This window comes from Haplochromis burtoni, unplaced genomic scaffold (assembly GCF_018398535.1).
Source record: "Haplochromis burtoni strain Fernald_Lab_line unplaced genomic scaffold, NCSU_Asbu1 Contig_147, whole genome shotgun sequence".
Taxonomy (NCBI): Eukaryota; Metazoa; Chordata; class Actinopteri; order Cichliformes; family Cichlidae; genus Haplochromis; species Haplochromis burtoni.
Window position 1 is genome coordinate 576256 of NW_024582508.1, and position 14895 is coordinate 591150.

Sequence of the window (14895 nt, forward strand, 5' to 3'; positions counted from 1 at the left end):
GCCCCGGCGTGGACAGTCTCGGTCGTTGTGTCCTTGGGCAAGACAGTCACCCGTTGCCTACTGGTGGTGGTCAGAGGGCCCGGTGGCACCAGTGTCCGGCAGCCTCGCCTCTGTCAGTGCGCCCCAGGGCAGCTGTGGCTACAATGTAGCTTGCCATCACCAGTGTGTGAATGTGTGTGTGAATGGGTGGATGTGTAAAGCGCTTTGGGGTCCTTAGGGACTATTAAAGCACTATACAAATACAGGCTATTTACCATTTACCATAACTCATCTTTGTCACAAAGATTTTTAGTGACTGTCATGGTATATTTTATGTTGTATTATGTGTCTTAAGATGGAAATATCAAGATAATCTGGCAATTAAAATAGCCAATACAGTTAATATTCTTGTTAAGCATTACTGAATGAAAATAAATGCCACATAGTGCTTACAAAGCTCAGTGGCGATTTGGTATAGCTCCCAGCACTGCAGACAAACTTATGTCACCACACTTAAAGTCACATTTCTTGAACTTGAATTATAGTATTGGTAAAATAAGTTAGTACTTACTGTCCTTCACAGCCTTCTTCTTGCCTGAGATGACAGAAAACAAAAAAGATTTGTTTAACAAATACAATGAAACAACCCATCTAGATTGTCAGTAATACTTTAATGATTTTTTACTAACAGCTTTTCAATAAAGGACCAAAGCATTCACATAGCAGTAAAATACAAATTGCAATTAAGAGACTGTATGAAAGCACCTCAGAAATCACACAAAAGCAAATATTCATTTGAAGATTTTGGCATAGAAACTGCAGACTGATGCCTAACAGGTTGTTTCAATCAGTCTGTTTACTAAAAAAAAAAAAAGGCAGTTACAATACAGGTTCAAAGGGTCATTTTAAGTTTGCATGTCATATTTTATCTGCACTTCTAGCAGATGACATCTAATATAATGTTATAAATAATAATAATAATAATGAAGTTTTGAACTCACCCCCATAGGAAACTTTGTAGTACAGGTATGTCATGATGCCAACACCGGCCCACATCTCTTGGTATGCCTTAGTGTAGTAAGGGCTCATCAGGGACCACCAGCTTGCAAACGCACGTCCAGCCATCTGAAGGAGGAAGCAGCAGCAAAGTATGAAATTACAGGTAATGTCCTCTGTTAAAATCCTCAAAAAACAAAAACAAAAAAAAAAAAACCCCACCCCGCATAATCTGAATATCTAACCCGAAGCTGCATGAACACTAAACTAACATTCAGTCAGCACCAATTTCGACTATAGCTAACTCTCAGAAGCCATTTAATCAGAAATTAATTCGCACAGAGTGACACCTTAACCCTCAACACGGAGGTCTATCTGATGACTATGGCCACCAAAGAAAAGATGCGTTAAAGAAACATTTTTCTAAACTTTATAATACTACTGATTAACTGACTTGTTGGGTTAATGTCCCTGCTGATACCGACCTGCCTGCTAGCAAGCTTTTAGTTACCCGTTCCGTGTAACAATAAATACATACATGTCGCTAATACGAGAAAAAAAGAGAAAGTTTACACGTAAATAAATAACAGTTTAGCGCGAGAAGCTAACTATTTCATTCAATAAAACGCCCCGTGACGGACAGATTAGCATCTTTTCTGTAGAACTACGAAGAACGCCAACTAGCCTTAGCAAGACGCTAGCTAGCAAGAAACACCTGGAAAGGCAGCATATATGTCCACAGTTAGTCATCCAGCTTTATTTTAAATACCTATCGTGATGCACTGAGTGTTGTTATGTTATCGTTAAAGTAACCTTACTAAATAAAAATGAAATCCACCCTTACATTTTAGTTTGTCACGCTGCAGAAGGAAGGTCAAGACAGCGCTGCTGCTAAACGTCAAAGTCGTGGGGGAAAGCTTCTTCTACTTTCAACAGCGTAGTACTTCCGGTACGTTTTTGCTCCGTAGTGCCACCGAATGGAGGGACCGGTTTGAGACAAACTAAGCTTTGTGACACGGTGCATTTTCCTGCTGAAAGCAGCCATGGGTACACTGATCATAAAGGGGTGGACATGGTCAGCATTGATACTCAGGTAGACTGTGACGTGTAAAAGATCTATAATATATATATATCTAGTTATACAGTATCTATAGTAATAGTTTATCTATATGTTATTGTATATTTTTTCTAGATGTTATTGTATATTTTTTCTAGTAGATTTATCTTTTTAAGGTCTGCAGTAATGTGTAACTAAATATTTAAAATAAGTGGTATGGTCTGCAAAGTGTACTTTTTGCATTGCAATTGCAAGCCTAGCCTCATATTGACTATTTCTTGCATTCACTATTTCCTCTTCAGTCACCTTTCTCACTCACTATGTGTAATTAGACCTCTCTGCACTGAATCATACTTGTTATTAATCTCTAGCTTTCTTCCACAGCACGCCTTTTATCCTGTCTTCCTTCTCTCAGCCCAACTGGTCGCAGCAGATGGCTGCCCCTCCCCGAGCCTGGTTCTGCCACAGGTTTCTTCCTGTTAAAAGGGAGTTTTTCCTTCCCACTGTCGCCAAAGTACTTGCTCATAGGGGATCATATGATTGTTGGGTGTTTCTCTGTATGTATTATTGTAGGGTCTACCTTACATTATAAAGTGCCTTGAGGCGACTATTGTTGTGATTTGGTGCTGTCTAAATAAAACAGAATGGAATTGAACTGAATTGAATATTCATAATCAGTTGATTATTGCTTGGTAAGCCAGAAGTATGTTTTAAGATAAGATCAAATGTTAACAGTTGGCCCGGTTTCTTTGCGTTTGAGTTCTTGACAACCCATGCGTTTAAGTAGACAGCAACTTATAAGTGTTAAAAGTCAGCGTACTGAGCTGGAAGACTAACTTCCTAACTTTAAATTTTAACTCTCAAAGTGTACCTTGTCTGCGTTTAGCTAAAGAATAGCAGATAAACCTTAAAGCCTGCTCCGCTTTCAAACATTACCTTTTTCTGCCACAGCCATAACAGGTGGGAATTTGAGGTAAGGGTGCAGCTGCCGGGGCACAAAGACTTTCCACTGCTCACCATAGTGAAATAACAAATAAAACACTGGCACCTCTCTCAAGGGTAAAAATGGCATTGTGTTTCATGTTCTCCCGTTTAAAGCTCCTACCTTCTCTTTAGGTGAGACAAGTAAATAACAAGCAATGAGACATTTTAGCTCACGATATGGTGATTATTCTTTTCAGGTCAGAAATTTTGTAACTGTGCTTCTCCCGGTCATCCATGTGTTTTACACTCAATATGAAACCTGATGAGAAAGATTATTCACTGCTCACTGTTGGAATGACACTACTTTCCTAGTGATTCCTATAAAAAATATTTAAGTAGAAGCACTTTTGATTCCTGAAATACAATTATTTGCTTTAATAAATAGAGCTGAACACTAAAGAAGCTCACCTTACGATTTTACAGTGTTTGATTGTTTTGTAGCCAAAGGCTGCTGGGTTTGTCTGAGAGTCTGCGTAAATGATTTGCTTATACAGCCAGACAGGGCGGGACTTTCCACTCTTTGCTGTTCTCTCCCACCAACAAGCAAAGCACCTTGTTTCATTTATGAGCACTAAAGGCCATATCCTATTTGAGGACACTCAACACTGTTTTGCCATATTCAAAGGACACAGCTGAGGAGATTTATTGTACACTCTTAACTCTCATCTGGGTTCTTCACTGCCATGCCCTGCAGTAGCTGTCTGCAGTGACTACAGCCCTGCTTACAGGTATGTTAAAGATTTGTGACCAGGTCATCTATTTTTGTATGTCTACACTATGGCAGTGTGTTGGTAGCTCATTATGGACGCCAGAGTTTTTACTTTTTTCAGCTCAGAGAGTGTGTGCCTGAGCCTGTCTGCCTGCAGAAAAGCAAGGGTGTGGATAGGTGTGTTCCTAACATGACTAACCAGTGAGTAGAAAAATATTTTAGAAGAAAAACCTCAGTGTTGCGGTCTTCCCCCCGAGCAGATGATTTACTAATATTTTTCTCCTAGACTTTCCTGAAGTCAATTCTGGGCTCTGCTGTGGAGACTGCATGGCTTCAGGTGAAGCAGAAGAAGGCGATGGAGGGATTCCACTGGACATCGACAATGTGCACATGCTTCTCCAAGGTCAGGCTATTTTTGCACTTACATAGATGTTGTGACATGTGATGTGCTGTCGCAGGGAGTCACTGTGGTGGTGAGCAACTCTCTGAGATCAGCTACTCATTAAAGACCAATCATTTTGGAGAAACATTACAAAATTGCATAGATAAAAAAATTCTGCTTCACTTTATTTTCCATCACAGTTACTTGTGAAGTTAGCATTCCAGTTCTAAACTACAGAACTGGAAGTGTAATGAAAGTGAAAGTGTGAAAAGCACAACTCCAGCCCGAAGACTGAATCGTGCTTAGAAAGTGTTTAATGTTGTGCTTACGTTTTTCTAGTGTGGGTGTATTTTTTTTTTAAAGCTGTATAATAAAACACACGCAGACCACAGCACTTTCACTACCCCAGTTCAGAAGATAATGTGCAGTTAAAAGGAGGGTTTGGGACTTTTTTGCGTCTTAGTCTTTTACTTTGAAGATTCATGACAAATAACCTTTCAATAAAAGCAATCTCTCTGCTCGGCTTCATTTGATTCACACCATCAAGTCTGCATTAAACTTCACCTTTTATCAAGAGAACTCCAATTATTATTGACTCTGTTTTAATTTCCCAAATAAATTACGTGTATGTGACTCACGCCCATTTTAAAAAGGAAGAAACACTATGCTTTTTTTAAAATCTGTTTTGTCTCCATTTATTTGCATCTAGGAATATTTGATATCAGCTATGTACCAAAACACGCATATAAGCAGTGTGTGAGCATCATGGCAAATAGTACATCATAGAGTCACTCATCATTGATACTAAAAATATCACCAAAATCTTACACATCATTTACCAAAGGTTGCATGGCCTTGATAGCTGATCCTACAAGGGGTATAACTGCAGAAAACAGTTCTGTTTTCAAGTAAAATTGTAGTTAAAGTTATTCTATGAGTAGACTGGCAACAATTGAAAAACAAGACTCTTCATCAGGGTCTACGTCAGGATCGCTTAGTCTTTGTAATTGTGTCTCAGTTGAAGAAAAAACTAATATGACTCCATTCATTAATCTGTTCAAAACATCTATAAATAAGCAAGTATTGTTTTCAGATTCGAAGTTTAACTACTGGATACAAGATTTCTCCCATTTCCTATGTATGTGCAATGGAAACCTCAAGTTTCTACATGTGTAAACCGCATATTATACCAAATTAGTTGTGATGTAATCAGTGCTGCTCATATGCCCACGCCTTAAACTCAGACTCAGGCTGATTAAAAATATGAAAGATGCATTCTAGTACCAAACATATGTCTTTCTGCAGAGTAAAGGTCAAACAACTAAGAAAAGTAATAACTGAAACAAATTTTAGTCATGCCTGTTTTGTGATCACTCGTAAACATTTGCCTCAATCACTGTGATTTGACCTGGAAAAGCATATTTAGCTAATGCCTACTCAAAAATGAACTGAGAACAGGAAGTTTTGATTTGGTGAAAGTGAAAACCTCACTGTTGTCTTGTGATAAGAAAATTACATACAGGGGAATTACTGTATTTTAAAATTCTCGCAAGTTTCGCTTTCTGTAGAGTCCAAGGTGGTTCATTTAGGCCTTAGAGTTCCAGAGCTGTAACCAACTAAATCCAGGGATTTAAAAAAGGAAAAAAATCCAATGAGGGCTTCAGGCGTTAATGTGGTGACGCCTTTATGCCGCCAATGCCAGGTGAGGTGGGTGGAGTTCAGTGTTTCAAATGCTCGGGAGTGGCAAGCTCTTAAACAAACAGAAGCATTAGTTGCTCAGATTCTTGGTCAAAATTGATACCAGGAAACGAGTCCAAAACAAGTGTCTGTGGGCTTTTTTGTTTCTGTCAGACAAAATATCAATATATTATATTTCCTTAAGGCTACTGTCAACAGCTTGCTTTCGGGTCTCGTTGACTGTTATGTAACTTATTGTGGTTAGACTTGAGATGGAAACAGGCAACTACTCCCTGATAATTTCATGCTTTTCTTCATTTTCTGATTACTGTAGGAAAGCAGTCTGATGTTATTTACAGTAAAAAGTGCAAAGGTTTGGTAGTGGGAGTTTAGGATGTGTTCTTGTGCGCATCAAGCATCATTTGATCCAAAATATCTCACTCTGTGTGTGCGTACATGTGTCAGTCTGGGCATTTGTTGTTACTGTGAATGTGCCTGTGTGTATATTTGCTCTGCGTGTGTGTGTGCGCATGCCCCAGTATCTATGACTGTGACTGTCTTGGAAGCTGTCCCATCTGTTAGGGAGATCCTAGCATTTAGCATGTCTTTAGCTTAAAGAAGAAGCTTTTGACACCAGGATTATCCGGTGGCCAAGACAGAAGCTTTATGTTGTGGACACCTAAAATCATTATTCATGGGTTTGTTAATTATTCATTATAAGAATGGAGGGTCAAAAATGTTTCTCTTTTTCTGATGTCGGTGAGTAGTTTATGACCTCCTCGTGATTATAACTCACAACAAAGGTCCCTTTGCAGTTATAAACTACAGCTTTGTTATGGACGTTACATCAGCATGATCCTGATATGGACAGTAAAGGAATAATAATAATGGTGCTTTGGGGAATACGCCATAATGTATTTGTTGATATTGTGCATTTAGTGCATTATGTGTTAAAACTGATGGCTCACACAGACCTAGAGACAAGAACAGAACTAGACTCTTTTAAGGCTTTTGCTGCGTTTGAGTGAAGCTTTTGCATAAATCAGCCAGCTTGACTGTATTTTCATTTCTCTTTAGCATAACAGTATCTCTTTTTAGTGTCTAATACTTAAGTATTGTTCTAATCAAAGAAATCTATACATTCTATCAACAATTTCTATCTATATTTCCCTAACAGTGGAGCATGAACAGATTCAGAAAAGGACATTCACCAACTGGATAAATGCTCAACTTGCTAAGGTATGTTAAGGTGTTATATCTGTGTAAGCTGCACAATGAATTTAACTATATTGATTTGTTTGGCAAAGGGAATGGCAAACTGCAGGCAGACTATGCAGCTGTAAATTCAAATTTGAGATATTTTATGCTTGAGGTAGTGCCAAATAACTGACAAATCCTTGCTTTTAAAGTAATTCCTGGTGCTTTATTAACAGTTTGGTTGGGAATATGGATGTTTAAAGACTATAGTAGTTAGGAAATTGGTGAAAATGGTATATATACTTCTAGGCATGCCATCTGCATAATACATGTACAAAGAAAACAGCAAATTGCATTGCTTGTCCTCAATGCACTTTTTTATGCGACATAAACAGTCAAAAAGTAAATGTTGCAGATGCTTTATCAGCAATACAGATTAACATGACTTCATGCTGTGGTTGAAAGGTTAGCTGCATGTTAGCTGGAGAGCGTAACATGCTGACTCACTGGTGAGAGCAGGGAAGCAACTCATGGATCTCATGGGAAAGAGACCTTGAGCTGGTGACACCAGTCTGGGGTATAAATAGTACTCAGTAGAGCTGAACAACATGTAACATGAACCGAGGCAGCTCATGTCCACATGACTGTGCTCCAAGCCGAAATCAAAACTAGCAAACCCGAGGTACTTCCTTTATACGTAGAGGTCGGTGTTTGCCACTGTGAACAAGAAAATGCTTTTATATAAACGCATTGCAGCTTCAAAACATTAAAATGTGGATCAGCTTGGCTCGTGCTGTATATTTTGTGTGTAGCATGTAAATTTTCAAGTTACTGTGCAATAAAAAGTGGCATACACACTTTGGACTTTGCCCAATGAAGAAGACAACTTCTATTAACCTTTGTGCTTCCTGCTGCACTTGATGTCAGTTAAGGTCAGAAATTATATTTTCATCAGCTTCTTTGACACATGGAAGCACTAAAAAAATTCTCTTTTCTATAATTATCATTCAGTTTAACACCCAGTGTGACCAAGAGTTGTTTAGATCAAAGATTTTATTATAATTGCAAAATTATATAAAATAATATACGTAATTCAATTTTAGGTGTCATTGTCAGCTTAAACTCACTGCGTATTTCTGTGGTTCTAAAAACAGGAAATAGCTTTTATACAAACACACCTGCTTGTTTACTTTGCTACATTGTGCAGATAAAATCAGTAAAACTATATTTTGTGCATTGCTACAGGGAAGCCCGCCCTCATTTGTGTCAGACCTATTTTGTGATCTCAGAGATGGGTCAAAGCTGCTCGACCTGCTGGAGGTGATGAGTGGCCAGATGATGGTGAGTTTTAACATCAGTGAAATGAATAAATTCTAATTTTCTCCTTATGTGAAGACAACTACTGGGAAGATAAAATGGCATAACTGATATTGAGAATTGTCTGCCACTGTCATTATAGAAAAGACAAAAAGGTCGTGGGGTTTTCCAGCAGAGGGCCAATATTGAGACGGCATTAAAATTTCTCAAGAAAAAAAATGTACGTTTGCACACTGAAAAACATTACAATATAATATATGTGTGTCTGTAGTGTGTTTAATGCTTTTGCCGCTGTTGTTCGGTGTGCTTCAGGTCAAACTGGTGAACATTAACATCCCAGATATCATAGATGGGCGGCCGTCCATCATCCTAGGCCTCGTATGGACCGTCATACTCCACTGTCACGTGAGTACAGTGGAATGAAGCATTACTCAGATACTAATGGCAGGACATCTTAACAAAACATGTTAAGATTTATCACAGTTGTTTAAAAATCCTTGCACTGATTCTAAGTTTAACTTTATGAAGGTATTGATCAGTTAATGCACAATATGTTTACCATCTCTGTTTGTTTTAGATTGAGGAGCTGGCCAGTGCGCTCTCCTTCAGCTCGCGTCATTCCTCCCTCGACTCTCTCTCCAGCCTGGACTCCTGGTCCGGCAGCCCTGTTCCAGCTAGTCCAGTCCCCGCAGGTCGGACATCACCGCTCCACAGACGTTTCCGTGTATCTGCCAAGAAGGCCCTGCTCATGTGGGTCAGGGACCAATGCAAAAAGTGAGGGTTTTTCTTTATATTGTATACATTTTAATATTTACAATGTTTATGCTGTAACCATTTTTTTACACTGGTATCTTGAGTTTTTAATGATTAATAATATTCTTTTTTGTCATTTTTTAATCTTCTCAATGTGATCCATCTAAGTGATCAATGCGTTAGTCATCTAAAGGTTGTGGACCTTGTCTTCCTCTTTCTAGAGTTCATTGCTCTGTTAATGTGAAGGACTTTAAGTCAAGCTGGAGAAGTGGAGAGGTCTTCCTGGCCATCCTGTCTTCTCTCAGGCCTCAGTTGGTTGATCTCTCACTGGTCCAATCCAGAAGCAACCAGGAGAACCTGGAAGAAGCATTTCGCCTTGCTGAGCAAGAGCTGCATATACCCCGCCTGCTGGAACCTCAGGGTGAGTCTGATAAAATGTTAGGGGGCATTTCACAGTGATATTTGTTGTAATTCTGGATAATATGATGACCTTTTCTCAGGAATGACTCCAAAAGGTTTAGATTGATTTAAAAAAAAAACAACAACCCCCCCCCCCAAACTAAGCTTTGATTCTCTAATAGGCAAACTTGAAAACTTGAGTATTATACAAAAAAGAAAACAAAAGCAAACTAATGGGAGAATTTTGAATCAAATTGTTCTCATTGCCTTTCACCTCAGATGTTGATGTTAGCAGTCCTGATGAAAAGTCTATCATGACCTATGTGGCCCAATTTCTGCAATACTCCAGCGACATGCCAGCACCTGATGACCACCTCCAGGTTAGCGATGAGATCACATTTCTCATTTTTTCAGCACATCCTGCTGTCTTTTGGTCTTCTACAAGAACCTTCATGAATTTAAGGGTGGTCAACCATCTTTCTGTCCTCCTCCTTTCAATACTGTTTTTCATGGTTTGATCTGGTGGTGGTGCTATAGCTGTTTCCTTTGGCCCAGCACTCCTTTTGCTCACCTGAGACTCTGCCTGCACACTTTACTCCAGCAATTGCTGTCTCACCAGTACACGAGGTACACAATGAATCCTTTAACACTCTGTCACTTTTGTTACGGAAGTCTTTCTTTTCTCTATTAAATAATGGTACTTATTAATGTTCATAACTGTCTAACTCTCGTGTAATGGCATGAACTGCTTGATCGCGTGGCCCTGACAACTTATTCTAACACTGCAATGGTCGTTACTGACAGCTTTGGTTATGAAAATTTAGGTTTCTCCAAGTGAACGAGCACAGCAAGTGACATGCTGGCTGGAACAAGCCTATCAGGAACTGTCAGATTCATGGAAGGCTGCAGAGAACTCAAGTTATGCTGAAAAATATCAGGTAATGCAGTATTAAGGATTAAATTACATGTTCAGCGTTTGTAGGTTGTAAGGTTAAAGAGTTATCATGTTTGATTTATCAGGTGCTTCAGAGCCTCGCTGGCTCCTTCACTGAGCAACGGAGACCAGTGATGACCCTCCTGGCTGCCCTAAGACGCCGCCCTGAGCTGAGTCAGCAGCATTGTTTTCTCAGGACAGCGTGGGATCAACTGGAGGAAGAGGTCAGGAAATGTATTTTTGCATAATAAGAAGCAAGCTTACATTCAGGGTTTTAGTTTTTAACCTTGGTATTTTTTTGTTAAGCTGTTGGGGACATTTGTGGGGACATTATTTTAAAATATTGTGGTGAGCTGAGGAATCTTTACAACAGAGGTTGAGCCTGCTGTTCTACCCCAAGCAGAAAGGGGCTTTTTATTGAACAGTTTTGCTGTACTGCATTGTGCTTCACGGGGTCAATAACCCCGCACATGAACTCACTCATGGTATAACATCTCTTTCCATCAAACAACAACTGTCAGTGATTTTACACTGTAGCATTAACAGGAACAGTGAAGAGTCACGTAACAATAACGCCACATTATTTTAATATTTACGGAAAGTCGTCAGTATAGAAAACTGCTCGTTTTAGTGAAGCAGATTGCTCATATCAAGTTGTTTGTATATGTGTGTCGTTCTGCAGCTGCAGAGGTGTAAAGCAGACTTGGACCTGAGTCTTCCTCCTCCTCTGGACTCTGTTGTTGCATGGCTGCAGCGTGCAGAGGCAGGGCTTGCAGAAGACGCAGGGAAAGTGAAAGACCATTCAGATGCCGCTAAAGAAGCAAGAGCTCAGCAGGATAGCCTAAAGGTTCATTTGTGTTGAAGCTACATACAAAGAAAGAAAATGTGATCTTGTGACAAAACTTGATAACAGTGTCCTGAAACTCTGAAGAGCAACATTATTCAGATTAAAGCTTAAAAATCTTGTTTACTGTGTTTTTTCACTTTTCAGAATATAAATAAAGAAATGGGCCATTATGTCAATATTCTTGAGACTTATCACAACATGGACGACTCGGGGAACATAATGGTCCCCCTTGAAAAGTTTGATGAGATAAGAAAACGGTATGTGACCCAATTGTTAAAATCCTATAATTAGTGAATGTATTATGATTTTTTTTATCACTATATGCAGGTTTAAAGGCACAAATCTCCAAGTCTTGTGTTTGAAAAGAAAAAAGCAGTTTGTTTGCATCTTAATTTTCAAACAGTTTAACCAGCATTCGGGTCTCAACCAAGTATCGAGGGATCAAGTTGGAATACCATGAGTCCCGTCACACCATCCTGGACCTCCTGAGCCAGATCGGTGCCAAGGTCCAGTCCTGGAAAACACCCTACAGGTCTCAGGAGACCACACATGTTCTTCTGCAGGACTGGCATGTGAGTGTATATCTGAGAGAGTAATATGTAAAAGCTTCTATTACTAATTCCAATGATGACTAACAGTGAATGGCATATATTCTATTACATGTTACTTCAAGGCCAGGCCCTTACAATTTAAATAGGATATATCCAGTGAGTCATTTGGGATCAAATTCTTCCTGAAAGACAAAAAGGAAACAAAAAATTATTATTTTCTGTGTTTTGTTTTCTAGGAAACAATTGAGCATCAAGACCTGCTTTTCACTCTGACAAGCGCTCTGCACACCCTGAAGGAGAAGGCGAATGTTTATACCAGCAAAGCAGCGCTAAGTATGGAGTAAACATAAAATCATATTGTCATGAACTCAATAGAAATGTAATCAAGTAATTAGGTTTTTTTTAAGACGAGATTTGACTTTCACACACTTTTCACACCCTAGGCGAAAATTTCCAGCTTGTTACTCGTCAGGTGAAGGAAGCAGAGAGTGAAGTTGAAATGGTCAAACAGGCTGTGACTGCTACTAGGGGTACCATGGAGAGAGTTTTGTGTGCATGGGAGACGTACAACAAAAACCTTGCTTCTCTACAGGCGTGGCTGGCGCAGGAGAAACGAATTCAGTCCCCAGCTGAACAGGTAACTTTACCCTGTTTGTCCTGTAGTAACTGTTGTGTAACTTAAAAATCTCCTTTCTCCGCCTATCATCATCATTTAAAAAAATGATTTCAAAATATCCTCATTGTTGCTGGTTTTTCTTTGCTTTTTAAAATACTTGGATACTGTAGGATATTAGTGAGTGGACTTCACGTCAAGCTCAATTAAATGAGGCAGGGAACTATCTCATAGAAGTGACGGAAACGTCAATCAGTCTCAGTCTGGTCGAACAGTTGAGCAAAGTCAACATTCAGTGGGCTGAATACATGAAGAAGGCTATGTTTGTAAGTATTCATCTATTAACAATATGTCTTTTATGCAGGTCTAGTTCTGTTTGTTATTTTGTATTTGACATAAGGAGACATTAAAAATAAAGGAGCGTGTTAGACATAAAGATTTTGTCTTTTAGGAGGTATCATCAGAGCCCTGTAGTGGTGCATCATGTCTTCAAATGGTGCATTCAATGACCCAGGAGGCCAGCTTGCTCCTCAGACAGCCACTTGAGGTGGCCTCAGTGCCACTAAAGGCTATCAGACAGAAATTACAGGTTAGTAAAATTTCAAAAGGCTGAATTGATCAGTAAATAATAAATGAACAAACAAATCTTTTTGTTATTTGAGCTACTGTCTCATACTTTATAATATTTCAGTTACTGAGTAAAAAGATGGCAGAAGTGAACGTGTCATCTCTTAGCTCTTCTCCCGACTTTCAAACAAGCTACTTTGAAAAGATCCAGAAAACTCTCCCACAGGTAGGATGCTCACTGAGATGCAGGGAAATTCTCTTTAATATTCCTAGAATATTAAATCAGCGCACAGGCAAACATTGTGCAAATTTACTAGAGTCCAGTTCTCCTATGTTGAATTATAGCAAACAAAGAACAGTCTGACTGTTTATTTGTACTGTAGATGCTTGTTGAAGCAGAGGGGGCCTGTGGGGAGCTGCAGCAGGCTGCATCCAGGCTGGAAGGTGGTCTGGCTGAGCTGGATCGTTGGAGCACTGATGCGATGGACTGTTACAATCACCTAAAGGAAAAAAGTCACAGAGGACACCCTACAATGAAGCCTACAGCAAAAGTCAGCAAACCAAAGCTTCATGTTGTTTCTAATTAGGCGTTTTGTTAGAGAGGGAAAATATAAAGCATATATGAAGCTGTTAAATTCAATACACACTTTAACACTTCCAGGGGCTAATCTCTCGAGGCTTCCAGCTGGCAAACCAGGTTAAAACTGAGGAACAGGATCTTCAGGGCCTTGTTGGAATACTACAGAAAACCTCTCCTCTGCAGCACCTCAGCACCTCTAGCCTGAAGGACAGGGTCACAGAAGCAGTCTCCTACTGCCAGGTAAAGTAAAACAATAGATGTAATAACTTTTTTTCAGTCCCATAATAGTCCCTCTTATTCATTTGTATGCTTTGCATTTTTAGGACATTCTGGGGATGTTTAGTTCTCTTGGGTATAAGCAGGAAGTTGGTGAATTTCCTAAGAATCAACCAGCCGTTGAAACAATCTTTCAGACAAAGAAACAGCCTGAGATTGGGTTATTAGTTGTGGCCAGAAGCAAACATGTAGAGAACATTGGGAACATCATGCTCCAATCTCAGCACTCAAATCAGCTTTCAGCTTCCACTCCTCAACAAAGGACAAGAGATCTCCAGGGAAAATTACATGATGAAAAAGATATTATTACACCCAAAATAGTCACCAGTTACCCACCTGTAACTTCTATTCAATCTCATTTTCTTCAATCTGCAAAAGAAGCTGAATCTGAGCTTTTGATCCAGCCACAGTCATTTTCTAAATCACATCCCCTAGCTTCAAGTTTCAGTGAAAATGATCAGCCGCTACCTGCTACGACTCAAACTCCTATTAAGGGAAAGTTTTCAGAGAGTCCAGTTCCCCCTAAATATGGAGGAAGTTTACCTTGCCAATTTCAAACCAAGCACAAGAACACAGGACCGAGCTCTATACAGAGCAGTAAACCTCCACAACCACCAGTTATGGTCCACAGGGAAGTCCATTCAAGAGCCCAGTCAATGGCGAGAAGCAGGCTGGAGAAGGCCCGGTTTCGTCTGCAGGGACGCATCCAGCAAGCGATGAAGTTATTTGGTGGCAAAGAGATTTCAGAGTCGGAAGCCAAGAAGAAACAGGTACGCTACCAAACCTCACAGAACAAATTAAGAAGGCCGTCACTATCTTTAACAGTTGTTTTCAACTGTCACTTCAGTTTTTTGACTCAAATCAACAAATGTAATTGAATTACTAGTGATCACACAGCTGATTTGCTTATTATTTTCTCGATTTATTACTTTGACAACATTTCAAGGTGAGTTTAAAGGCAGACATCCACCCAATTGTTGCTTATTAAATGTTTAAAACAGAGGCTTTAATATAATTTAGATGCTTTCAGTGCTGAAACACCAAGGCCTTGAAACGTGCCTGAATATTCATAATTCA

At 39.5% G+C, this 14895-nt stretch overlaps 1 protein-coding gene across 11 annotated transcripts in view; it reads left to right on the forward strand.

The window, feature by feature from the left end:
- Positions 1 to 3455: 3455 nt before the first annotated feature.
- LOC102290327 (nesprin-2) overlaps positions 3456 to 14895 on the forward strand; it is an 86344-nt gene continuing 74904 nt past the window's right edge. For 5 of the 11 annotated variants that reach the window (XM_042224726.1, XM_042224733.1, XM_042224730.1 and 2 more), the window contains exons 1-24: positions 3456 to 3744; positions 3847 to 3926; positions 4012 to 4128; positions 6962 to 7023; positions 8227 to 8322; positions 8441 to 8518; positions 8611 to 8703; positions 8876 to 9072; positions 9273 to 9472; positions 9730 to 9830; positions 9988 to 10077; positions 10275 to 10388; positions 10471 to 10608; positions 11067 to 11231; positions 11376 to 11488; positions 11635 to 11803; positions 12019 to 12115; positions 12226 to 12419; positions 12569 to 12721; positions 12847 to 12984; positions 13087 to 13188; positions 13346 to 13513; positions 13624 to 13782; positions 13866 to 14588. In XM_042224726.1, coding sequence (XP_042080660.1) covers positions 4053 to 4128; positions 6962 to 7023; positions 8227 to 8322; positions 8441 to 8518; positions 8611 to 8703; positions 8876 to 9072; positions 9273 to 9472; positions 9730 to 9830; positions 9988 to 10077; positions 10275 to 10388; positions 10471 to 10608; positions 11067 to 11231; positions 11376 to 11488; positions 11635 to 11803; positions 12019 to 12115; positions 12226 to 12419; positions 12569 to 12721; positions 12847 to 12984; positions 13087 to 13188; positions 13346 to 13513; positions 13624 to 13782; positions 13866 to 14588 — 3426 coding nt within the window. In that variant the 5' untranslated portion in view covers positions 3456 to 3744; positions 3847 to 3926; positions 4012 to 4052. Of the gene's footprint in view, positions 3745 to 3846; positions 3927 to 4011; positions 4129 to 4167; positions 6544 to 6961; positions 7024 to 8226; positions 8323 to 8440; positions 8519 to 8610; positions 8704 to 8875; positions 9073 to 9272; positions 9473 to 9729; positions 9831 to 9987; positions 10078 to 10274; positions 10389 to 10470; positions 10609 to 11066; positions 11232 to 11375; positions 11489 to 11634; positions 11804 to 12018; positions 12116 to 12225; positions 12420 to 12568; positions 12722 to 12846; positions 12985 to 13086; positions 13189 to 13345; positions 13514 to 13623; positions 13783 to 13865; positions 14589 to 14895 lie in introns of those variants that run through there. The other 6 variants (XM_042224735.1, XM_042224732.1, XM_042224736.1 and 3 more) reach the window with 4 other exon arrangements.